Source organism: Trachurus trachurus (genome assembly GCF_905171665.1).
Source record: "Trachurus trachurus genome assembly, chromosome: 6".
NCBI lineage: Eukaryota > Metazoa > Chordata > Actinopteri > Carangiformes > Carangidae > Trachurus > Trachurus trachurus.
Genome location: NC_139897.1, coordinates 26,794,353 through 26,821,609, shown reverse-complemented (window position 1 = coordinate 26,821,609; position 27,257 = coordinate 26,794,353). Strand labels below are relative to the sequence as shown.

General features: G+C 42.2%; 1 protein-coding gene across 2 annotated transcripts; it reads left to right on the top strand.

Moving 5' to 3' along the window:
* On the top strand, positions 1–25,619 carry chka (choline kinase alpha). Of its 2 annotated transcripts, XM_083973196.1 has the most exons (12): positions 1–536; positions 1,344–1,452; positions 3,338–3,391; positions 13,242–13,355; positions 14,075–14,208; positions 15,723–15,827; positions 16,394–16,452; positions 16,550–16,637; positions 19,589–19,697; positions 20,625–20,731; positions 20,831–20,912; positions 22,034–25,619. In XM_083973196.1, exons 1-12 carry the CDS (start codon positions 295–297, stop codon positions 22,091–22,093), a joined length of 1,263 nt encoding a protein of 420 aa, XP_083829322.1. In that variant the 5' UTR covers positions 1–294; the 3' UTR covers positions 22,094–25,619. The 2 variants fall into 2 exon arrangements, with proteins under 2 accessions (XP_083829322.1, XP_083829323.1); XM_083973197.1 differs by lacking the exon at positions 3,338–3,391.
* Positions 25,620–27,257: the final 1,638 nt, after the last annotated feature.

The following is a 27,257-nucleotide window of genomic DNA, read 5'->3' as shown; positions in this document are numbered from 1 at the left end:
CGCTACTGCAGCTGCTGCTTGTCTCCGTCTCTCCTGACTCCTTAAAACTGCGCTTTAACGACACGCATTTTACCAACGACTAATAAAAGAAAGAAAAGAAACAAACTCCAGCATCTGCATTAATATATTGAGAAAAAGAGAAGAAAAAAGAGGCATTTGTGACCGAATAACCGAAATAAAGCAGAGAGGGAGGGGGCGTCCAGCTCAAAGACAATTAGTGTTTTACTTCCTTCTTTTCGGTTTTTTTTCTTTTTCTTTTCTTTTTGTCTTTCCAAAAAAAAAAGAAAGCCAAAAATGAAAACCAAATTCATCAACGGGGTTTCTTCCTCCCCCTCCATGTCGCTGGGTTTGCTGGTGACCGAGAACGCCCTGCAGGTCCAGCCCGACACAGAGGAGGACTGTAAGGAACTGGACCTGGTCTGCGCCGACCGGCCGGACCTGGACACCCGGCGCAAAGCCTTCCTGTGGTGCCGGGAGTTCCTGCACGGCGCCTGGAAGAGCCTGGCCGAGGAGGACTTCCACATCACCATCATAAGGTACAGTGTGTTCACTTGTGGGAATGACAATAAGGCCTAGTGCTGGGATGATGCTGCTGGATTTTCACCGCCCATACTTAAAAAAAAAAAAAAAGAAGGCCTAAATACAAAATTCCCATCATGTTATTGCTAATATTTTAAATATGTTGATCAGATCCAGCCTTGCAGTCTTTAGTCATAAGGATAATGATGTCATCCTCATACAAATGATGCAGCTGCATGCAGCACTGTGGTGATAAGACATGGCTATTTTACTTATCACCACTAAAACAAAGCAGCTCTCATGTCATATCTGTAACATAAATTCATTTCTAGGCTTTCATGGTTGTTAATTATTCATATTCATGGAACTAGCCCCCCCTAAAAACAAGCAAGCAAACAAGCAAAAAACACCCATAATTCCCCAGAGTCTTGAATCCTCCCTTTGTCATTATATTGTCTGTACTTTTTACTTTTTTTGAAAAACTCACCAATGTAGTAGCCTACCATGAATGTTATTTCTGTTTCAAAACCGGATTTCCCCTTTAAATAGGGTATTTTTTGGAGGACATTAAACGCCTCATGAAGACGATGTTTTATTGTTGAAGCTTTTTCCCCCATGAGGTTATAAGCCTACTCTTTAAAAAACTAAATGTAAACCAACAGTTCATGCTAAAGAATGAACAGTGTGGCTGGTTTATACGTGCATAGAGGCTGTGTGTTCGGTAATTTACCAATGATGCAATGACAAAACAATAGTGCCACACACACATGTGATAGTGAGTCACGTCCACTGACTGTGTGTGTGTCCCTCTGTCTGTCCTCCAGGGGTGGTCTGAGCAACAAGCTCTTCCTGTGCAGCCTCCCCGACAGCGTGGACGCGGTCGGGGACGAGCCGAGGAGCGTCCTGCTGCGCCTCTATGGGGCCATCCTGCAGGTGGGAGCCACATCTCATCACCTGTGTTTGACAAAACAGCTGAGGAATGTTGTTGTTGGTGTTGTTGTTGTGTTAGTAGTAGTGGTCAAACACAGAGGTGAGACACAAAGGTTGTGTTGTAGCTGGGAAGTAGCTTCTCCCAGTAGTTAGAGAGTAGTCACCCCTCATTAGGTATTGAAGCTAAGCTGCACATAGGGTAGATGGAAAGGTGCTGCTCTACCACACACACACACACACACACACACACACACACACACAAACAGAAGAGTTGTGAAAGTCAAACTTTGTTTACCTTTGAAGTAGAAGTATAGAGATGAGTGTTCAGGTTTTATCTAGTGATGACATGTAACAGAGTTTAAAGGGCATGTTAGTGTTAGCGATTGAGTTGATAAAGACAGAAGACAATACACAAAACAGAGTGTGTGATGATGTGTCGCCACCAGTGTGTGTGTGTGTGCATCTGTAGCATCTGTGCATATGCTTATGTTAGTGTATGCATGTGCAGTTAAGCTTTCATGCGCACATGTGTGTGTGAATGTATGCAAGTGTGAATGTGTGTGTGCGTGTTAGCCATTGTTGTACATGGTGATGTACCCCCATGGCTGTACATGCATGTGTTCTTTGCCGTAGGCTTCCCCAAGGAGCGTGCCTTGGGCACTCTTGTTCCCAGGTGAACCCACCCAAAAACACGGTACAGTATGAGATCTCTGAAATCTCAGCCTAATACAAAGACGTTAACACACACTTAATGTAGCACAACAAACCCCCCGGCGGCCTCTGGCGCCGGGACGACACGACACAGTGCGGAGGGAAAAAATGTTGAAACACCTCTCCTGTCTGTCTCTTTGCCTGTTGTTTCCCTCGTCAGCTGAGTTTCTGAGATTAGTGGGCAAACGCAGGAGGCCGAGGATGAATCTGCACATTTGCAGCTGATAAAAGAAAAACAGCGAGAACAGGAGAAATTCATCATTAGCCTGTCCTAAGTGCAGCTCGGCCTGATGTTGCTCCACAGTTTGCACTAAAAAAACAGAAAGATAATGACTTTTCTGACACTTCACAGAGGTTGCACTTAAACACACAGAGATACGTTTATCTGCTGCAGAGATGACGTGGCTCCTCTGGTGAAGGCAGATGATCTCTGCCGTATAGAAGTGCAACAGATAAGTGTTTAGTCGCTGTCGCACCCTCGATTGATTCAACCTGCAAATACTGAGAGTCAAGAGTTCAAGGACTTGAAAACATTTACACACGACACGTTCCCCTAAAAACAGCACTTTCTAATCTGCTGCTGCTGCCGTTTCACAATCTGAGGTGTCGTCTGTAGCACATGCTGTTTGTTCCATCCTCCCTAAATAAATAAATAAATGAAAAAGACAAAGTCACAGTGACGCGGCTTCAGCGCGTCTGTCTGAGCCTGATTTCATTTTTATGTGCTCATTAACCGGCCGGCCTGATCGAGACCTGCATTAAGTATTAACTAAAGTCAGCGGAAATTGCCAGAAGCCGTTGGCTTTTATTGCTCGGGATGTCCGAGGGAGCAAAAGGCACTGTTGTCCTCCACCATGGCGACTGCCGCCATCTCAGGAATTAGCGATGTCTCATCAAAAAAGCTAATATGATTAAGGAACTCAGATGTCATAGTCAGAGAGTGCACAGGTACTAATGATTAAACAACCACCCCCACTCTTCCAACTGCGTTTCTCAGTAATGGAGATATGTGGAGGAGATTGATCAAATAAACGCTCGCCTGCCCCCTCGAATAAAAACTCTGAACTCATACTGTACTGTCTGCACCGCAGGCATGGTTAGGTTGTTGATGTTGGACGCTGATGGACGGCTTCACCTGTATTCATGGATAGTTCTTTCCTCTTTCTTTTGTTGATAGATGTCCTGTAATAAAGGGGATTCCCGACAGTCAAACAAAGAGAATGACTTCCAAGTAAGTAAACCACTGATGGTGTGTCACTCACCATCCAGCCTCTGTATCTGCACAGATGTTATACCATCCAGTGTCCATCCAGTCACCACAGCATCCTGCATCTCATCTGTCACTCCACACACCCTGAAAAACACTCTTTTGTTTCCCCTGAACTCTCCTCTCACTCTGGGTTTCACTCTGATCTTGTCTGCTGCTCAGTCTTTCAGAGAAACCTGTCTAACATCCCTTGGTTCGGTTTTTACCAACATCCACCTGTCTAATTCTTTGACACAATGCGTGACTGCCATAAATGAGTTGAACTGATAAAAAAACATGAAACTGCATGAAATGAAGAATGCATTCCCCATCTTGAATCCTGTATCAACGTGATAATTGTTCATTTCTCTGTTGATATTTGCCAAACTCATGTCAGGAAGTTGTTATCCGAGTGTAATTACTCTGAAGTTGATGCATTTTCTCTTCCCATAAAAACGATTTCAGACGTTTGATGATTCCTAATTTTGCGCGCAGTCACCGTGGCGACCTCTCGAGCTGTTACGAGCTCGTTCTGCCGACACCGTGTGTATGTGCGCACTTGTTCAGCATCATAAACCTTCAGCATCACTGCTACCTCAGCCCAAAACTTGTTTCATCGTTTTCTCCTCCTCGTTTCTTCTCCGCCCGTCTCATCACCGAGGTCCACACAGGTTTTGTGTGAAGGTGAAGTTGAGGGAGACAGAGTTGTTTTAGAGGTAAATTCATGCAAAACCGCTGATGTGCGTTTCCATCGGGGGCAGTTTTCATCAAGCAGTCTCTGCATTTCCCTCTAAAACAACTCTGTCTGGTAACGTTCTGTTATTATCTCATAGCGTGGTGAATGTGCAGGTCACAACTTGTCCACCAGAGCGTTTTGGAGTTGTTGGATTGTGTATTTGATGAGTTTGATGAGGGAAACCAAGAAATCCCATGAGCCTCCGTATAGCGTAGCTTTGAGCAGCTCGCGGCTCTGCTCCGCCGTTCTAAAAACAGCTTGCACCGACAATTAATGGTAACGAACCTACTGCTATGACTATAGGGATTATGGCAATGGGCCAATTTGCCAAAATGTTGAACTATCCCTTTAAGATACAACGTGGAGGCAAGGAACCACCTGATTTTTGTGTCTTTTATTCATCACGTCCCTGGTGTGTAAGGGCCTTATTAATTGAGTTCAGCAGGAGCAATACAATAAAATGACTATAGCACAACGACAGCGACACATGCAGCAGAGTCACTGCCAACCCCCACACTCTCTGACCTTAGACATTCCTTCACCCTGCATCATGTCATGAGATCCCAACCGTTGACCCTCACATGACGAGGCTGACTCACGGCTTCCTCAGTGATGTCATCGAGGTGAGACAGCCATTCAGCCACTCAGCCTGTTGTTATCGCTCGCTGTTATACTGACAAGACTTGCGGCTCGATTGCTCGACAGAAGGTTGAGTGTCCTCGACCGTCATGCTAATGCGGAGAACTGACCCGGGGTCAGCGTGTCTCAGGATGGCCTCGGCTCGCACAGATCCACCTTCTCCAGCAGCAGCAGCACTGTCTGGTCAGAGTAAATCCTATTTGGATCATCAGATTGGATGACGCTGTATTAATCCCTGTGGGGTGATTTCAGATGTCACTGCAGCAGATCACGTGTCAGAAACAGATTTGATACAAATTTGATACAAAGAAGAGTGAAAAACAAACAGATACGGTACTTTAACTCATTTACTGCTTAAAAAAACTAATTTGTGCCTATGAATACGACTCAATGTTTTCTTTTAATTGATGATAGGGTTTTGTACTTCCATGGTGTTGACGGTCTGTATTTTTAAAAATCTATGAGCAGGACATTATACCATTGAAAAAGTCGCCATCTGTTCACCAGCACTTGTTTATTTTCATAAAACCAACAGAAGCTGCAGCAAAGCATTGTCCATACATTATTAATGTTCCTGTTTAAAACAGGCCGTGTATCTCCAGTGGTGCAGATAAATACTGCTGCAGAAATTAGGAGAGAGAATAAAGGAGAGTTAGACCTGCACACATTTATTTCTAATGGTTTAATAATCCCTCTAATTATATTACCAGTCAATATTGATCCATTCCTTTCAGCTTCAGATTTATAAAAATGATAAACCGTCTAAAGTGCACATTGTAGGCTAAACTGTAAACACACTTTGGACTGAGGTTTCCGGTTTGACTGTACACTGCTAATAATGGGTTTATCATTGATTTTGGTCCTAAAAACCCTGTACATGTCAAGGTTGCAATACTTTAATAACCAAGTTATGAGGGATAGTTATAAAAATGCATCCTCCTTATAATCTGTGCTCCAAAAATTACAAGTTGATGCACTGAGGCCTCAAAAGTTACATCAATGTAATGATGTTTTATCTAACCTGTATTTTAATTTTACATATACATTATCGTTACATGGGTGGTCGTGAATGTTGCGTAACAGTCCAACGTCGTCATTTAAGTCCTTATCTCCGTCCTTTGACATGAGTTCACTGTGGCGCCCAGACAACTGGGACAAAAGTGGTTCAGCTCAGTTAAGGTGGATGTGACTGGTTTGTTCTTAGCAGTCCGTCCCCTCGGCTGGATTACTGACACACATCACAGACCAGATAAGTATTGAGGTTAAAGCATCAGCTGTCGGCAGCTCATAGAGCACCCGCTGCTGCTGCTGCTGCATGGCTCCACGGCCAGCTGCTAAGTGTCTAACAACAGAGCGGTGGCGTTGATACGGGGGCCTGGGTGTGACCGTTTGAGCAACCCGATCCCGAATCAGCTGTCAAGACTGAAAGTGATGTGTGATGGTTGAGATGAAACATTTTGATTTACTGGAGGAAGTTTCTGGCGCCTATCCAGCAGGAACCAGGAAGTGGTGGGTGGGAGGAAGGAGTGTTGAAATTCCTATATAATGGTATCCAGTTATAGCGGACTGAAGGTGGAGCCCACACTGGAATGGGCTCCTTGTCACCTGGCACAAAGAATAGTTATCTAGTCATTTGTGTGACATCGTCCGGATCTGCTACTCAACCAGTTTTGTTCTGCGTCGGATATCACTCATTTACTATACTCCCTATATATAAGGAATTCTATAGGACTATATTGTGAGCTCATTGGTTAAAATGAAAAAAAACAAAACATGCAGTTAATTACGTTGTACAATTAAAACATGCCAGATCAGTGTCGTCTGATAGGGTTTTTAGAATAAAATGTCTTGTCTGTTCTCTCTCGGGACAATCGCAATGCATTAAGGCAGAGGTCTTCAACAGGGGGTCCGCGACCCCTAGGGGGTCCGCGAAGGTACTGCACGGGGGTCGCGAAAGTTTTGGTTGAGGGAAAAAAAAAATGAAAAAAGTTGTGGAAGTTATGAAAAAAAGATCCACTGTGAATATTGTTCCCTGCTGCTGAACATCGGATTTTTACATACAAGTCCTTTGTTTTCCTAGGTGTCAGGCAAGCCTTTGTATTGTATCCGATACAAACACGGCGCACCTATCATGACAACAAAGCACTGACAAATAAGACTGATGTGAACATTCATATCGAACTCTGTAACACACTCATGACACAAGCCACACATGCTGTAGTGGACAGTCTGAGGACAGAGAGCTTTCAGGTTGAAGTTTATAATAATGAAATGCACCGATGAGACTGTGCTAGGTCGAGGAGGAAAACTCGGCTCATGCTCCAGTCGTTTAAAAAAACTAAAAAAACTCTGGTGACGACCGGGCTAAAATGTATGCGGAAGGACGCTGTAGGACGCTAGCCTCGTAAACCAGCCTCTCGCGGAAATGCATTTCATTTCATTTCTCGGGAGAGTCTGGCCTCATCCCCCCTGTAAGCGTTTGGGGTGGGCGGGAGCTGGGCGGGAGTAGTAGCGTTGACAGACAACCCCATTCAGCCAATCAGCAAGTTGGTGTAGTGACGGGGCTTTGCACCAGTCGGTCTGATTGGCTCGGCCTTCTGAGGGTTTCAGGCCAAACGCTTACAACGGGGATGAGGCCAGACTCTCCCTCAGAAATGAAATGAATTGCATTTCCGGGAGCGGCTGGTTTACGAGGCTACTAGGACGCTGTACCACTGGTCCTGCTGCATACCTGACGCTCTTATTTTTTAAACTGGAATAGCCAACGTAGTGGCAACTACAACATGTAACAGTGTGGCATTGTTGCCTTCTCTTTTCACCGACAGCCCCATCCCCCCCTTGTTTGCATGACAAATAGGGAGCAATAATGAAGCAGCGTCAGGCCGGCACTGAAGCGCTCCGTGGAACCGAGACATGACACGGCGCGCCCGGTGTAAATGCTCCCAGTATCAGCTCCGGTGACCGCGGCGCTGACGACTGGGGGTGAGTCACGAGCGTCATATGTCTTGGTAGAGCACGGCCGCTGCAGCGACCCTCTGACAGTCCCATTGCTGCGTGTCAATCCCCCCTCTTAATTTCTCACTTTCTGTGATGTAGTATGCTTGGTTATCATAGGAAGTCAGTTTTTTCTTCTTCATCAAACTGCAGTTTTTGCAAGTTCCCGCAATTTTTGCAAATTCGTGCAATTTCAGCGGACAAAATTGCATAAATATCCTGAATATTCCATCGCATTTTTTTAAGAAAACGTGCCGCATAATCAAGGATTTTTGCCCGCAACAATCACATAAAGAGTACGCATTTTTCTGGAATGAATGGTTAGTGACCGTCGTCGGCGTCGCCTGCACACTACTTTTCACACTGCATTGTGGGATACTCTGGGTCCACCATCTAGGCCCTAGGGTATATAAACTCTCACTATACATTCGGACAGCACTTCAAAATGGTGTACTGTATTCACTTTATGCTCCCCTATACAGTGAGTAGTGAGTGATTTCCGACACGGACTTGGTCTTTATGGGAATTGCACAGATGTGAACTATTATATAACTCACTGCATTGAATTCCTCTGCATGAATGTGTTGGCATGGCTCCTTTGAGTGACAGGTGTTGTTTTTTTTTTTACACATCTATGATCGGACTGGTTGAGAATTAACATTTTTGACCGAGTGGAAGTTTTTGTCTGGGAAAGTGGAAGCCAAATCAAACAGGCTGCGAAAACAAACAGTAGCATTTAAAAATAGGTCAGAGGAAATGAAACAGAGGTTGATGGAAGCCTGGAGGGGTGTCAGAGAGAGAGAGAGAGAGAGTCAGGTGGGGCGTTCAGGGTCAATATGGGACACTGTTACAGCCTTTAAATAGCAAGTCAATGGAGGATCTGATGACGATGGGTTGTTTCAAATCCAAACCCACCCACTCATGATGAAGCAGATTGAGTCAGAGCTCAGTTTTTATCTTTATTAAATTAAAAAAAAAAAAAAAAACATACACCAGATCTGAAGCCAGTGTTTCTGATCACTTCCATTCACTATATCAGCAGCACAGTGCAAATATTGGTATAAATTGGTATTGGTATAATTTAAACAATGCATTATTACACGTTGTTATCTCTGGCATAGATCTAAAAGAGAAAAGCTCTGTCATCGGACGCCAAGACGGAGGCTTGTTTGCAAAGGTTATCACTTTAATAGGGATCATGCACAGACTTGATAATCCCTATCTTGACACTTTGATCCGACCGTTAACTTGGCACGCAGCCGAAGAAGCAGCAAGCGAAGCTCTGAATTTATAGACGTGGTCCACATGCGGGCCAGGCCGCTGTAGATCTGGGTCAGTGCATCAACCATGATGCACTCAGTGACTCTGTGAAACCCTTCAGAGGAGGGATACATCCTCTAATCCGACCCCTCGGGAGTTCGAGTCTCTGCGGTTGCCCTGGGCGACCAGCTGGCCCCCCCGGCCGTCGTCTGCCTGTATGTGTGTCAAGACGATTATGGTAATGTGGATAAGTCATGTTGGAGAATTTAAACTGGATGTGATCAGCAGTGTGCAGATGAAGCGTTACATAACCGACGGGAGTGTTCGCTGAGCTGACGCCCTGGGAATGAAGAAGAATGTTGCAGCTCACTGTGCAGGAGACAGATGTTCGATGTGTTCAAGATGTTGAAGCGATGGTAGCATGATGCTGATGGAGATGTTGTGCAGATAAGATAGGAGGAAAATAAAACGGTTTCTGGAGTGATTATTTGTTTTGAAAATGAAGGTTAAAGGGGGTAGTCAACATTTTGGCAAATATGCCCATTGCCATAATTCCTACAGTCATAGCAGTAGGTTTGTTACCTTTAATTGTCGGTACAAGCTGTTTTTAGAACGGCGGAGCAGAGCCGCCAGCTGCTCAGAGCTACGCTACGGAGGCTCATGGGATTTCTTGGTTTCCCTCATCAAACTCATCAAATACACAATCCAACAACTCCAAAACGCTCTGGTGGACAAGTTGTGACCTGCACCTTCACCACGCTATGAGATAATAACTGGATTTTACAAGACAGAGTTGTTTAAGAGGTAAATTCAAGCAAAACAGCTGATTGCGTTGGGGGCAGTTTTTCAGCAAGCAGTCTCTGCATTTGCCTCTAAAACAACTCTGTCTCGTAACGTTCCATTATTATCTCATAGCGTGGTGAATGTGCAGGTCACAACTTGTCCACCAGAGCATTTTGGAGTTGTTGGATTGTGTATTTGATGAGTTTGATGAGAGAAACCAAGAAATCCCATTAGCCTCCGTAGCGTAGCTCTGAGCAGCTCACGGCTCTGCTCCGGTGTTCTAAAAACAGCTTGCACCGACAATTAAAGGTAACGAACCTATGACTATAGGGATTATTTGACAAAATGTTGAACTATCCCTTTAACTGTTGATTGATCCAGTTGAGATCTACTGAATAAACTATGTCCAGACCCCTTTGTTTGATTAGCCCAGTGTGATTAAATACGGAGGTGTAGATTGTTTGCAGATGACAGAACTCAGTTCTTGAAAGAAGTAGAGGCCAATTAATCGATTTAGTGAGTACAAAGTTGCTTTTATAATGTCATGTCATATCTTCTTGATTAATTATCTATTAAGTGAGTTAATGGTTTGCAGCTTAATTAGTTCCCTATCATTTGGCAACGAGCCAACTGGGATACAGGTCGCTCTTTGACGAAAAAGTCTTTACTGTTTTTACAAGTTGCCCTCTTCAGATCATAATAAGACACGTGAGACGCCGCCTCAACGATCTTGTTGACGGCTCTTCAGCAGCAGACATATCAGTGAATGTTTTTTTTTTTTTTTGCGCCTCTCTGCAGGTGGATCAGTACTGTTTTTGTTTCCCAGAAATGAACTTGCAGCACGGTTCACAGTCATGTGCAACATCTCGAAGGTCTCAAATTGGGCAGCGCTGTTTTGTTTGAGCCGGTTTCCTGCTGGACGGTCAGTGTGAAACGCATTCCCTGGCTCGTAGCCAACACATCTGAGCAGCTCCGATCCAAAATCTCTTCCTCTGCACCAATTTGTCTGAAGGTTTTTCTGTAATAGGGTTAAAGTGCAATACAGCGTTTTACTACAACCATAAAGAGATAGATAACCTTGGAAAGCGGCTGTATGTGATCACCTTCATCTTAAATCATTTTCAGCACACACAAAAAAACATAATAACATCCAGTTAAACAAAGATAAAAATAAAGTTAGTTAAATAAAGAAAGGACTAAAGACATGACTAAACATGTCATTATAATTAACTGCAACCTGAATAATTGTGACGCACAACTCATTAGATTAATCTGGGTGTAATTCATGGATTAGCATTGTGTGATATCATGTGAATTAATTCTGAAGAGTCACTGTCCACAGTCCACAGGACTCGGGTGATGTCACATTAACATGACACGTCAACAGCAACATCAAGAAATTAAAATGATTCATCGTATTTTAATGAACTCAAATCAAATCACATAGCAAACAACTTTTGCGTGTTACAGGCTACATGCTAGGGTTCTTAGCCGAAATTTAACAAAACAAACCAAATTGTTTTGCTTCTCCAGATATGATTTATTCTCAGCTTCCTGCTCTCTCTCTGTGTTTAACCGTTAAAAAACTTTAATCATCCTGTGACAGCTCGACCAGTGAACTCACTTCACTGGAGCTGGAGTTCCACTTTCCCACAGAATGAATCAGCCTTGGAGCTGAGGGTGTTGTTTTGTAAGAAGACCCCCCCCCCCTCCCACACACACACACACACACACACACACACACAAGTGGATGAGAAGTCCGTGCACAGTTTTAGTCTCTGGGACACATTCTTGCGAAGCGTTGGCGAGAAGAAGGTTTCCCAGTTAACCTTGAGCTCCTGTTGGGCTCCGGGCGACGTGCGTTGGTGTGTGAATTTTGTTTGTGTCTTAAGATAAAGGGACAGAGACAAGGCTGTCCGCTCTGCTTCAACCCTTTCAACGGTGACTGGTCCACCGAGGGCGCCCACTCCTCCTGGAGGTTTTTTAATCGAGCTGTTGTGTGTGTGTCACCACTGTGACAGGTAAACCCAACCACCTCCGACCTCGGCCTCGGCCTCGTCCCCTCATTCAAACTCCTCCATCCTTCACCTCAACCTGCCCCCCCACACACACAGCGTCGCCACCCAAGCCTCTTTCACACTAAAACCTTCACCCTGCTAATGTCGTCAGAAATCTTTAACTGTACTTCACTGCCTATCAGGACAGACAGCACTAACGTGATAAAGCGTGTACAAATGTGAATATTCACAAAACATACTGTGTACAAAGTGCATTTCATTATTTTAAACCTTTATCAGGCAAGTGACCACAATTGGCAACTTGTTTTTGACAAAAAAAAAAGTAGTACTTAAGTTAAGAATAAGAGGTTTTGCATTTATTTTTACACATTGTATGTTTTGATAAATATTCCTTTAAAGGGGAACTATGCAAGTCCGATCACTTTTCCGCTGTTTTGCTAACCCTCCTCCCGCCATGTGCATTTGTTTTTAATGAAGCCGGCAAGGAGGCAATCAATGGAGCGGTGGATAACGTTATATATCATATACGTGTTACAATGTGTATATTTGTGTAGTCTCATCTGTCATAAACGAGAGTTTACGGGTTACGGGGACACGTTTGTGAAGCTCTGATCTTGCAAAGTTGGTTTTCGGGCCAAGAGACGCTAGGTGGAAGGCAGAGAGCCTCCATTCTCCCTGTAACAAGTTACAAATCATTTATTTTACCACCACAATTACTCTGTAAGTTGTTCAATTAAGGTAAAAATGGAGCATAGTTCCTCTTTAACTTTATCTCTGTGTTTTTAAATAGTCTTTATATACACTAATACAAAGTACTTCATTTGAAAAACGGACTACTTAAATGAGTTCCCTATAAAGGGTTAAATACATAGTAGAATTGAATGTGTATTTTTGTCAAACAAAGGTTGCAGACAATCACTACTGGGGTTACTGAAGCACTTTGACGTTACTCATATTTCACCATCCAACAGTGAGAGTGAGCGATGAGCCTTTTCTTAGTGACATTTTCTGCTTCCTGTTCACTGTTGTCATGAGAATCGCTCCTGTACCGGCCTTTGATGTTACCCAGAGACTCAAAAGCTCGAAAGCCAAAAAGCGACTTGCTTAAGTTGAACCCGAACCAACCAACCAACCAACCAACTGTTGTCACATATTCAGTGTGTGAAAGGAGCTGACAGGAGAATTGTTTCAGTCCATATCTCACTCCCAACTCTCACCTCTCCAGACACGGTGACCAGAAAATGCTCCTTGACTAATTCCTTATTCTGTCTCCTCACTGTCTTTTTTTTTTTACAGCACTGGTGATGGTGGTGGTCGTTGTGGTGGTGTGTAGACTCACTGCTCCCATATCTAAATGCTGAACTGTTGTGAGAGTCTCTCTTTTCTTTTTGTTGTGTGTTTTCAGGGCGCCGAGGCCATGGTGCTGGAGAGTGTGATGTTTGCCATCTTGGCGGAGAGAGAGTTGGGCCCAAAACTGTACGGTATTTTCCCTCAGGGCCGACTGGAGCAGTACGTCCCTGTGAGTAACCCTGTTTGTTTCCATATTGTTGAGTTACGTAACATTGTTTTAAATGGCTCGGGACAAAATAATAGGAACACCACTATAGGTTAATCCTGTCATTGTGAAACAACTGTGGTAGAGAGAGAGAGAAAAAATACCAAAAACTACTGAGGTTAGAGACTTTTTCTCTGACCAGCTGTCCCAAATCCAACTATGTAGGAAAATTACCACACGTAATACTTGGTAGATAAATTATTCTAGAAATGCAGCTCCAGGGCTCGTTCATTGGAATGACGTGTGTTTTGGCATTTGGTGTGAATGTTAACATTTAGCACCTATAGCTCAGGAATTAATGATCCATTGTTGGTTTGATATTTCTTTGTGTGTGACGATTTAATGATCTGTGACTCATCAATGTAGAGAGAAAATTATAACCCATGAAACATCTGATGTTACACCGTGTTACACAATTCATTTTACACGTGGAAGAGCATACAAGTCATACACAGATTTTTACATGGGTAGTATCATACTATCAAATAGGATTTCATAATATCAGTAGGCTAAACTGGACATTAAACCAAATGTAACAGGTTTTTAAAGTTTTGATTTCATCATAGAACGACCCCGAATCTGCAAGATCTTATTGGATTATCTTAACCCATTTTGGTTGTGGTGCTATTGTTGAACTTCAGGCTAACAGATAAACTAATCAATGACAATATCGCTGTTGGCAGAGCCGTAAACTGGACACGTGCGAGTTGGGCATCCCCAGCATGTCGGCCGAGGTGGCAGAGAAGATGGCCAAGTTTCATGGGATGAGGATGCCCTTCAACAAGGAGCCCAAGTGGCTCTTTGGGACCATGGACAAGTGAGTCGTTCGAGTCCTGTCTCGTCCTGTCGTGTCTTGTTTCTTCTGCGTTGTCTTCAGAGACATCAGGAAGCTCATGAACTGGGTTTGTTGGAGTCTTGGACCTGGAGAGTTTGAATTCCAAGAAAACACATTACACCACTGATTAGCTATCGATGAGGTGGCGGTTCCCTTATCAATGCACTTCCGTCCGAGTCTCTTTCAAGTTTATTTCTGACGGGTTGACATGGTTTACATTGTGAAATGTTTATCGACGTGTGGTGGTAAAGTCCATCGTCCTACTCCACTGATTTAGACCTGGTCCTAAATCCTGCTTTAAAGTTTCCCGTCTTATGTAATATGATCGTTAGTCATTTGTTCTGGTTCACGTGGGATTAGTTCATCAGGATTTTACTTCACAAGTGAAATGTGAGTGTTAAATTCCTCAGATGATTCAAACACAGATGCTGAACTCCTCATATCCGGCGTCTCCATATTCGGTTTTAGCCTTGAAGTTTATTATGGCAGCAGCAACAGGAACTGTTTCAAACTTCAAACAAATCTACTGTCTGACGACTGAAACAGGAAACCAAGCTGTAGTACCTAAATGAAAATAAAGTCATCTAGTAATGTGACTAAGATTAGGCTAATGCTACTGCCATTAGTTACAGTAACATAATGTAACTTGACATTATTTGTTTATTTATTTACCTTTATTTAACCAGGAAATTCCATTGAGATTGGAAATCTCTTTACAAGAGAGACTTGGCCAAGGTAGCAGCCGTGTAAAATCAGCCCATACAAGATATACAATATAAGAATAAAACAAAAACTCAGATACTCAGTTCACGCCAGAAAAACAGTGACACTCTTCCCTCACTGCATTTTTTATAATTACTTTACTTTACTTCACTGCTTTACTGCTACTTTAATTTGTGGATGTTGGCTAACATTAATTAGCTAACAAAACTACTGTAATTTATGGATTTTTAGGCCTTACGTTAGTTTTGTTAGCTAACAATGGCATTGGCATTAGTTGGCATTATTTTTAACTTAATTAGATTACAATGTTTAATTTTTGGCATTAGCAAAGATTTACTTTGTGTACAATAAGATTAGTTAGCTAATAATACTACTGACATTATCTTAAACTGACAATACTAGCGTAATTTGTTGACGTTAACAAACATTTTGACGCTAACTACAGATTAGTTAGATATCAATGCTAGTTGGCTAACATTAGCAGCTAACATTAATTAGCCTACATTAACACCACTTTTATACCACTAGTTGACCGTAAACTTCAGCCGCTATCAGGCTAAAGCAACAAAACTCAGCCATAAAAAAATCAATCATTCACAAAATAGTCAAGATGTGGCATCATTTACTATCAGTGAGTCAGTGTCATCGGCATCTGGTCATCTCTCACATGATCCTGACATCACTCTGCTCTCACCTTTCTACATCCAGAGAGTAAAATTGTATTCAGAGGGAGTTAAGAGTAACTGTGTGTTTGTGCATGATGCTCTACCCAGGTACCTGAGCCAAGTCATGAGGCTGAACTTCACCAGAGAGTCGCACCTACGCCGCTTCAACCGCCTGCTGAGCTACAACCTCCAACAGGAAATGGATCAGCTCAAGTACGTTCCTACACACACACACACACACACACACACACACATAAACACAGCACGTGTTACGTAACACGATGTAGCTATAGCTTAACATGACATGTAGGTTCCTTGATGGTGTTTTACCTCAGAAAAACTCTTTAAACGCAACATTGCACACAATCAGTTACTAAAATAGTCGCCTTTTTTGAAATCTGCATTTTGAAAAGCAGAAATAAAAGCATTTACATCAACCCTTTCAAGACATCTCATGCTATGTAGGGTAGCACTGGGAATGTAAAGGGATAAAGCCATTCGTTTGAGCTGCTCTTGTGGTTTTACGTCATTAATCCTGTGTAACCATCTGTCGTCCCCGAAGAACTGTGACCACACTCCAGACATTTCAGTTTCATTTTTTATTATGCCCTGTTTTATTATTATTATTGTGAGTGGGGGTAACTATTTGCAAAAGTATAGAATAAGAATTTTGTGGCTTTACATTGATGTGTATCATGTTAGTTAAGATACAGTGTGAAGATGCATTAAGTTTACAGCTCCTAATTTATCATCTAATCTTTTGAATTCTGTGTCATCAGGTCTCTACTGGACTCCACCCACTCTCCTGTCGTGTTTTGCCACAATGACTGTCAAGAAGGTAAAAAAAAACATACAAACACTTCTCACTTCTTTATGCTGTTTGTTAGCTTTTCCATTGTCCAAACAAAAAACTCTTGTGTGTGCGCTGCCTTCAGGGAACATCCTGCTGCTGAAGGACCGTCAGACCTCAGACAAACAGAAGCTGATGCTCATCGACTTCGAGTACAGCAGCTACAATTACAGGTAAGTCAAGCAGCTACAAACTTTTAAATGTGGCAGAATTGTGTTATATTGTTATCGTTCACAAATTCCTAGACAATAATTGAACTGTCAACACTGGATTTCAGTTTGAGTCAGTCCCAGATTCAGCGTCTGACTTCTGAACGCTGTATTTGTCCCCAGCAAATAACACTGTTGTTTACTCTAGTTTGAGTCATGTCAGGTCAGGTCAGGTTACTTTATTTGTAGTTGTAGATAAATTTGGTTTTCAGTGAAAGTCACCGTGACTCCTTCCACGATGACAGTGCTCAGCTGCAGGAAATTACATAGTAATCTAAAAAAATGACATGGCAAATGGCAAATCTGAAGCAGTTTGTAGGTTTGTCATTACTGTATTCACATATTAATACTGGATTTATACCTTTAAGACTTGTTTAAGTTGAATCCCCAGTGTTGGAAGCCAGTTATACACTCTTACAGCGGGGTGTTTTGTGTCATTGCGTGTAAAGAGGAGGTATTTTGTTAACTTGCAGTTTCCTTGTGGCCACCAAAAAGAGACATTTGAAAATGTGGAGATGAATCTTTTTTTTAGCTGAGTCGACCTCGGCACGTTAACACAAAGAAATGAAACTAGACGGAGGAAAAAGGAAGTTTGCAGTAACTCCGGGTGGGCAACTCGTGTCCCTGTGCCAAAGTTATTCTTCGCTCTGTTTATTAAACTGTGTGCGGCCGGTCGTCTCATCGGTCGAACTGTGAGACTCCACTTTCATGCAAATTCTCAGTAAATAGAGCAGATATTTTTAGTGCTGTTGGTCCGTCCCCTCCAGTTTATACAACACATTTTACATAACCAGAAATCTTCTGAATCTCATCTTCCATCTTGCAGCCTGAAATATAAAGTCACGCTGTAACTCTGATCCACCTCGTCAATAGGTCTTTCTATAGAATCTGAATTTGTTTAATTTAAGTAAATGCTGCCATAATTAGATGAATAATCATATGGATAAATAGTGTACATTGGAACCAGCAACATTTTTGAGTTTTGTGGTTCCGTTAATTTTAATGTAATTTGATTATTTATTTATTTATTTATCGATGTTAATGACATTTTTCCAGCGACCACCTCAGTTCACTGTCACTGCCCACTCGCCTTTCAGCCAATCCAGGCCACAGCAACAATGGCTATCAATAATATCACTTACTGTAGCTATAGTTAGCTACAGCTACTGTGGTTAGTTAGCTTAAGTCAGCGAGAGTGACAACACTGATTAAGTAATTTTGAAGAAGTCCTACATCATATGTACAGCTTCAAGCATTTGCACAAAATTTGAATTAGATTTTATCATACTGTTATTATTCCACAAGTTATTGATTCATTTATGCATGTTATCACATTATTTATACGATTATTTCATAATTTATTGAGTCATTCCTCTGCTGCCTGTGCTGCGTGACAGACTCTCATCATCTTGCTAGCTTATCCCTCTCCTATTCAACCTTGGCTCTGCAGTACAGGGAAGGAGGGAGGAAGGGAGGCTGATATATGAGAGAGAGAGAGAGAGAGAGAGACCTAGATATTGAGCCAAAAAGAAAAGGAAAAAGAAGAATGAGGACAGAAAAAAAAAGCATGCAATCTGGCTTGTGTCTGTGTTACATCGCTATTTCCCTCTGACGGACACAAATCATGGCCGCCGCCGCCCCCCTGTTGAAATATTCACTGCAGATGTTATGTAACCAGTATTTGGCAGGATGATAAGGAAGCACAGGATGGAGGCGATGGAAAGATCTGTCGTAGTTACTACTGGAGGTGGTGCCGTGTATTTCCAGTACAGTACAGTGCAGTAGGACCGGGGAAAAATGTATCTCAATAGGACAGGAGAAACTGCTGTGATTGCAGATCTTGAAGGAGCGTTTATTTCTGCACCTTCGAGTCTCCTCAGATTCATGGGAAAATCACACTGTGGGTCTCTTCGACAAAAGTCTCCCCCTCTTTATCTCTCCCACACACACACACACACACACACACACACACACACACACACACACACACACACACACACACACACAGAAATACTCCCTCCTCCCACTCCCCGCCCCCCCCTCCCTGCAGCTCCCACCAGCGTGGCCCCTTTAAGTCTCCTCATATGCTGCAGAGTGAACATGTGACCCCTCCGTACACAAAGGACTGCCTACTCACACATACCAAACATGTCAGCACATGTGCGTACATGCGTTTACAGGAAGAACACGCCCCCCCCCACAAATGGACACACATGGTATAGATTTTTTTTCCCCCTCATAGGTTAGAAGTGGAAACAGAAAAGGGGGATGTGTCCAGTTCATACAGTAGACTCCCCCAGCCAGAGCAGAGGGAGGTTTTGTGTTGGGAAAAAGATCTCCCAGCTGCTGATAGCAGCATGGGAATAAAAATGCAAGGGCAAAATGTGAAAATGATAACATAGAGCCACTGTCCAAGTCTTCTAATTTTAATCTCATGATGAGGGTATATAGATGAGGGCATTATTTGCCTGAATAGGAAACTAGAAAAGAAAAATAGACTGCTGGCTGCTCCACTAACCACTTTGTTCCTGGCAGAGATGTCGCAACATCCTGGAACCGATCAGAGAACTATTCCTAAAGACTTTGATGATCTGGTTTCATCAAGTGCCAACAACAGATTCAAATCACATTTCGTCCAATCAGCTTCAGTTTTACTACTTTTACCCCCATAAATGCACTTCGTTGCAAACTGTGAGTAACCCTCCCTGACAAAGTCTTGTGTCCTCCTGAACAAACAATATTTAAAAAGTGTCTTTGCTGCAGTGTCAACATGGGACAGTTCAAATGCATGACTGCACAGAGGCCGGTCCAACAACCTATTAAAGACCCACACGTGTCGTGAAAACAATAGAGGCTCACTCACTCCTCCAAACTCCAGTCATCATCTCTTATTGTTCCATCTGTTTATCTTGCAGGGGATTCGATATTGGCAACCACTTTTGTGAGTGGATGTACGACTACACCTGCGAAGAGTTTCCTTTCTTCAGAGTGAGTGCCGACAGCTACCCCACAAAGGCCCAGCAGGTATGTACAGTATATGTTAATACATTCTGGACCTTATTTCTAGCATAAAATACGATCATTTACTCACCCAGATAACTTTGGTGTCATCATTACAAGTCGTTCCGATTAAATTAGATCCAGCCGAGAGCCGCGTATATCCTTATAATGCAAACACGGGGCACGCAATGCAGCCTCTAAATAACACATTATCCGCCGCGAAACTCGTTCATTTCACAAATATTTTTGTTATGATATGCTAGTGCTATTCCCCTCCGAGCCCGTGGTGGCATGTTATCAACATCCGGGGTCTCTAGGTTGACCTACTAACCTCTGATCTGGATGACGTCATCTCCGAACGCTGTGCGGCTCATTCTGATAATAATCATTCCACTTCGGCATTCAGGTCCATTTTTATCTCAACTAGCCGGAGCTTTAGTGAGTCCAGGCTGCGGAGAGGAAGCCTGTGGAAGCTGAACTTCATCCAGCTGCTCATTTTGTTCTGACAAGTCAGAAACACGCAGAAACGAACCATAGCATTAGCGGTAGCATCAAGCATCATCCAAGTCAGAGGTTAGTAGGTCAACCTACAGACCATGGATGTTGATAACATGCCACCACGGGCTCGGAGGGGAATAGCACTAGCCTATCATAACAAAATATTGGTGAAATGAACGACTTTCGCAGCGGATAATGTGTTATTTAGAGGCTGCATTGCGCTGCCTCGTGTTCTCGCATTATACGGATATACGCGACTCTCGGCTGGATCTAATTTCATCAGAACGACTTGTAATGACACGAAAGTTATCTGGGTGAGTAGATGATCGTACTGTATTTTATGCTAGAAATAAGGTCCAGATTGTAAAAAACTGTAATTATCCTTTAACAGTGATTTGGTTTAACCTATGGACTATAGCTGACTTCATTTGAACTGGTCATGTCTCTGTGCAGCTCCACTTCATTGAAAACTACCTGCGCGAGTCGGACAGAGGGTTCGCCAACCTGAGTGAAGAGGACCAAATGAAACTGAAGGAGGAGCTTTACATTGAGGTCAACAGGTGAGCTCAGAGTGTGGTGGTATTCTCAAAACAAGTCAACACAATAGAGAGGTACAACAACAAGTGCAAACCACATTGTTGCTGTGTTTTTGCATGTAGATTCTCTCTGGCATCCCACTTCTTTTGGGGCTTGTGGTCCATCATCCAGGCCCGGCTCTCCACCATCCAGTTCGGATACCTGGTGAGTAAAAATTTTATTTCCTTTATATTTTGTGCTTATGTTTGTGTTAAAAGAGAGGATTTCCGAATAAACCTGTACCCATAACGACAAAGTGAAAACATATTTGAATCAACTGAAATCTCTTTATAAAACTACTCCAGCGCTGCACAGCTGTCTGCAATGCATTTGTGATTTGTGATGTGATGTTGCAAACCATGGTGTGAACTGAACCATGACTACTGTGTGAAGTTATACCCCTAGAGTCCAGTCATGGAAAATTTAATTCATTGGTGGGAAACACAAACATTGTGTAAGGTTTCAGACTTTACAGTGCATGTCAGGACAAAAAACAAACCACAAAGTTCAAGGTCTTAACTGTGGACATCTGCAGTAACACTGGGATGAGGCATAAATCGAGGCAAGGATATGGAACCAATAGAAAAAGTGGCGATATGGAAACATTTTAAAGCCGCCACGACTCTTCCCTTGGGAGGCCATCCTGCCAAACTGGGTAACCGGGCAAACTTAGCCTCCAGAAGTCCTTAAAGAGATGGGAGAGCCTGCTCTCAACACCACTGCTTTGATTAGGCCTTTACAGTAGTGTGGTTACATGGAAGTTGAAAAAACGCATTTAAAGGTATCTGAGATAATGGTAGTAGCAGCATCATGGTTATAGAGGTGCTTCTCATAGAAAACCTTTAGGAAAACCTGCTCCAGAGTATCCGAGACTGGAGTTCACCTTTCGGCACCACAGTGACCCAAAGCACTATGCCAAGAGACAATCCTTGTTGGCTTCAGGACAAATCTGTCTGTCCTTGCTGACTCAGCCAAAAGCCAGACTTAGAGTAAACCTCATAGGACATCCATGGAGAGACCTGTAGATGGTAATTCACAGACACTTTCATCCAGTCTGATGGAGCGTGAGAGGATCTGCCAGGAATAATGGGATAACCTACCCGAATCCAGCTTGTAGAGACTCAAGAAGCCTTAAAGCTGTAACTGCTGCCAATGGGGCTTCTGCAAAGTCTCAGTTCTTTTGTGAATGTTTTCAATGTTTTACACAAATGGCAATCTTATCTATCTACATTTAATCTACATATCAATAACGTGTTTGTGTCTACTGCTTGTCTGCTGTGTTGTAGGAGTACGCCCAAGCCAGATTTGACGCCTACTTCCGGCAGAAGAAGATCTGGGCCGTCTAATGCAGTGAGGCGATTGGATGGATTGACAACATGTTCAGCCGAATGGCAGGAGGAGGACACACGGACTGATAAAGTTACCACGATCCACGCTTTACTCACCCCCCTGCCTCGAAAGGATTTGCTGGCTAGTGTTGGTGCTTTACCAAAGCCAAAACTTGATCACATGGCTAGGATGCTTAAAGTACGCTCCACAATCCATTGCAGCTTGAAGTTTACACTGTGTAACTCCCTGAAAGCCAAAAAAAAGAGAAAAGAACCATTGACTTGTACTAAACACCATCACTAGTCAGGACTGCTCTGCCTCTGACTTGTTTGAACCTCATCATCACTAACACAAAGGTTTGAGATGGAGGGAGATGGATTGAGGTTAAACTCATTTGGCTAACTCGTTGGCTAGTGGAGTCATTACTTGTTAAACAGGCCAGACTGATGTCTGCACTACTTGCGCTTTGTTTGACTTTTATTTTTTAAATGGCTGTATTTGACATTTTCTTCAGACCAGGGCATATTCAGTTGCGTGGCTGGTTAAACTCCACCAAAATCCCAAATCAAAGACATCAAACTTCAGGTATTTCCATTATAATTAGGTCTTGTTCTGTGTGCTGCATCCTTACTAGAAATGCTGTACTCTGACTTTTTCTCAACCTCTTTTTACCAACCGGAGTTTGGTGTTTGTAAGCTATTGATATATGGATCACTATGACGAGTAGATCCACATCTCTGTATCTTACACATTGGGTATTATTTGGATTGTCAAATGTAGTCAAACAGACATTCCAGTTGTGCTTTATGAGCCAAGGAAATGTTGCTAAAGTCTCTAGGAGACGTGGGAGCTAACTGAATATATTTTAGCGTTCTTACTTTTGTATGTTATCACTACATTGAAGGAAACTTCAATTACAATGGTTCCTTATGGTGGGAATGGATTATTTGGTGGCATTATTGGTTGCCAACTTCAAGCTTCACTCATTATCATACCTACAATCCAGATTAACGACACAATTAAGCAGAAACATATTGAACATCTGAGTTTTGCGTTGATAAGAAGTTGTAGCTGGACAGAAACTGTGAACGGGGGCAGTCGTTTAAATGTGACCAAGACCACTCTGTACTACTGCGAGCTCAGTAAATGGTGGTAATCTGCTTGTCAAACCCAAATAGTTTAAATATTAGACATGGGAGAGTGAAAACTGTGACTATTTTGTCCTGCTGCCTCTCGTCCAAACATCCCGAGGGTAGCTTGATTCTACCTCACCCCGTTAAAGGGTGCACCAAACACTCACGATACATCACCTGCTGTTACCACAGCCTTCACTTTGCCTTTAAGTGAGAACTGGGTATGTTTTGAGTTTTAGTTTATTTTCTTTGCTTGGCACTTCTCACATTTTTGGTGGAAAGCAGATTTTTCATGTTAGCGTTCCTCCTTAGCTAGTTCCTCAACTTGCCACTACAGTTGGCAGTGCCTGTCGGACTTGGTTGCGAATGGTAACGGTGACGGTAGCGCTTTGTTTCCATTAAATACTTAAGTTGTCTACACGTGTTACCCAATGAGGAAGAACAAACTGATTAAACCTGTCTAAAATCTACCTGTTTATCAAAGCGCGCACAACATTTTTTGTCCATGGCACATAGATTTCGACCGGGCTTTCAGCACAGTGCGCATTCGGCAATGTAAACAGGACAAAATCACCATCAAATTTCTACACAGATCTTTTACAGTAATGATTCCTTTACAGACAAAGATGGGGCTCTTATTTGGACCCAGTGACCATTTTTATTTGCAGTAGCTAGCTAGCTAATTAAGCTAACGTTAGTGCTGTGTGTTTGGTGAAAATGCTGCCTCCACCTATAGCTTGTTGATGTTTGCAGGTAGCTCTTATTTAATAAGAACTCCATAAAAGGGGTTTTAAAAATGCACTTGATAGCTGCATACATGAGACTATGCTAAAAGGCCGAGGCTAAAAGCGAAGCACATAATTGGGATGAAAAATTTGCCACAGGGCATTCTCTGTACTGATACTCTTTGCGTTGCTTATATGTTATGCCTTGATTGGACAATCTCTGTTTGGGGTTGCAAGTAGCTTATATTCAACAAGTCGTTGTCTCCATAACCGAAGATATCTGTGTTGCGTGACACAAAACTGGTTTGAAACACTTTATTTTACCCTTGTTTGCTGGAGTTGAAATGTTGTTGGAAGATTAATGTGATGATGACATTGTGCCGGGGGTGCGACCGCGATGCCACCCATGAAAGCTGTGCAACCACCGCAACAGCTAGCACGCACATCCATGGTCATTCCTTCCTGTTGAGTTGTAGCAGATCGATACGTCAGGGTATATTCGCTGTTTACCTGGGAGTCAATGGGATTTATACCCCAAAATGAACACGTGACTCTTGTGAAGTGTACAGTTGTACATTATCTCAATTTTTGTGAGACACAGTGTTTGAGTGTACACATCTATGGGAGCTGAAAAGGATCGCAAAGCTAAAAATGATCCCTACATGTTGATACTGGAACCACCCAGAGGCGTTTGAATGTCTACTGTGGCAACTTTGATTTGATTACCACATTGAGTGAAATCATTTAAAAATATGTATGAAACTATATATACTTGAGTATTTTCATGTTTAAACATTTGGGGGTTGTATAACTGTGACTTTTTAGTTCTTGAAATGTTTTAGTTTTACATGCAAATGTATTTTACTGTATATTTCTTCGTTACATTGTTTTTGAATGTTCATGTATAGTTTTATCTTTATTTTGTAATACCTCTACTATATGCTACAACTGTTATAATTAAAAAATGTTACTGGTACATCTCTCATGAGGCAATAATCTTTATGTTAGTTCTTTTTCCCCTTTCATTATCACTCATTGTATCTTCTGTATTTTTCTTATCCAGAAGATGTCTTTTATTTTGTAATGTATCAAAAGTCAGCATTTGCCCTGAGCTTTCACTGTTTGCTATTTCCATCATGATATTTTTTTCACTTAAAAAAAAAAATGTCATAGAAAAAATGGACACCATGGTCTGTAGCTATAGTACATTCCATATTTGTTACTTAACTCTCAGTATCGTGACCAAAATAACAAATATGTTGATCTAATTGATTTGATCTTTCAGTAAAACTTCAGTTTGTCCCCAGTAGAGAACAAACATACTCACTAATGGTTAAACTTATAATCTATGTAATATTCACTAACAAAACATATAGGCTCATGCTAAAATTATCCAAATATAAAGAAACACAAACTTGTACCTTATCATTCTTGAGAATGTATATTAATGTAATACACTTTTTTTTTGTTTAAAAGAAAAAGTGATTCTGTTCTTTGATAGCAGCCTTAACTACATTATCATGTGACTCACAGTGATAACCTTTGCTATCTATGCAGCTTTACCGAATGCATTCATGAAAGCATACATTGGAATAAAAGAAAACTGTTTCAGGTTAACTGCATAGAAATAATCTTGGCTGTAAATCTACTTTTCTGCTTTGCACAAATAAAATTCAAGAGAAAAACAAAAACTTTGTAGTGGGTGTCCTTTGTTTTGACATGTGTTTTTTTTTTTTTTACAGTGCAGTCAACCCTAAACACACTGGATGGATTGCTGTAGAGTTGTAGCAGTTGTGCTCTTCAGCATTTTAGACAATCATAACATTTAAAACCTTAAACATAAATCTCTTTGGCTGGTTCTGCTCTCTGATAGTGGTGCACCACAACTTCCTCTATTTTGGCCTGACCTATTTTGAATGCAGCATGGCTGTACATGATAGGAAACGGCTTCAACAAATGAGTAAGTAGAAGGCAGATTGTGAGACTTTCTACAGAAGGGGGAAGGGCACAAGCAACAGAAGGCTGCTGAACACGAGTCAGGAGGTTGCAGCTGCAATTAGGTGACACAGGAAGAGCCATGCTACTAATAATAGAGGGTTCATGTGGGTTTCTTTGGAAAATAATGCACTTCTACAACGAACCGTGCAATGTAAAACAGATTGTTTTGTGCGTATGTGTCAGTGACCGAGCAGACATTGTGAAGGACATTACATTTTCCTACTCCAACAAGACAATGATCCCAACATTGGCATTTTAAAGTGAAAAGTAGAGCAACAAAAGCCTCGCAGCAAAGAGGGGTTGAAAAAACAACAAAAAGACAACAATCTGTGAGGGAAGGCAGAAGATCTCCTCAGGATGTGTAAAATATTAAAATTTAAAAAAAATTAATCATTAAGAATCTGGCTCTATGAGACTTTATTTGTGCTTGGAGCTAAATGCTTAAAGCAGAAGTAAGCGATCCGGTCGTTTTGGCTAACTTCCTGCCAGCTGATGGAGTTAGCAGTCCCCGCCCTCGTCCCTACGTCACCACATTCACGTGCATCCCTTGGCTGCACACACAGAGAGGACCGCCCCTTTATGCCGTTCTCTGTCCTAATTGGATAAAGGTTGTAGGATACAAGGAAAGTTTTCTCCTCGGCTAACAGCAGAGCAGAGTGACTGACAGACCCGTGTTTCAGACCAAACGCTCTATATAAGTGATTGCCGTCGGAAGATATAACTATTTAAGACTTATATTAACACAAACATTCCGCTTACTTCTGCTTTAAGTTAGCAAGCTAGGGGGGCGGTGTTTAGCTCAGTTGGTAGAGCACCTGCCCCATGTGTTGAGGCTATAGTCCTCGCTGCAGGCGGCCCGGCTCAAGTCCCGCGTCGGACGGCCCTATCCTGCATGTCATTCCCCCCATCTCTGCCTCCCATTTCCTGTCACACTCTCAACTGTCCTATCGAATGTAAAGAGCCAAAAAAATTATACTTAAAAAAAAAAAAAAAGTTAGCATGCTAGGACACTCACTCTGTAGCATGGTGATGTTTGTTAGCATGATACTTAATTGGCCAACAAATTGTATTTACTTAGAGGGACATTTGTTTGGTAGCTACAAGACCCATAAGAAATCACATAGTCATTTGTTTTTTTTATTTAAAAAATAATAATTCAAATAGCAATCACAATTACATATTGCAGTTGCAATACTTGCACACATAAGACCATCATGTAGGTAGGCTAATAGGCCTTTTCACATATTGTACACTGTTATAGGCATAGTTGGATAGCCACAAAACATCATCAGTGAGAATATAAAACAATATTTGTGCTTTCCCAC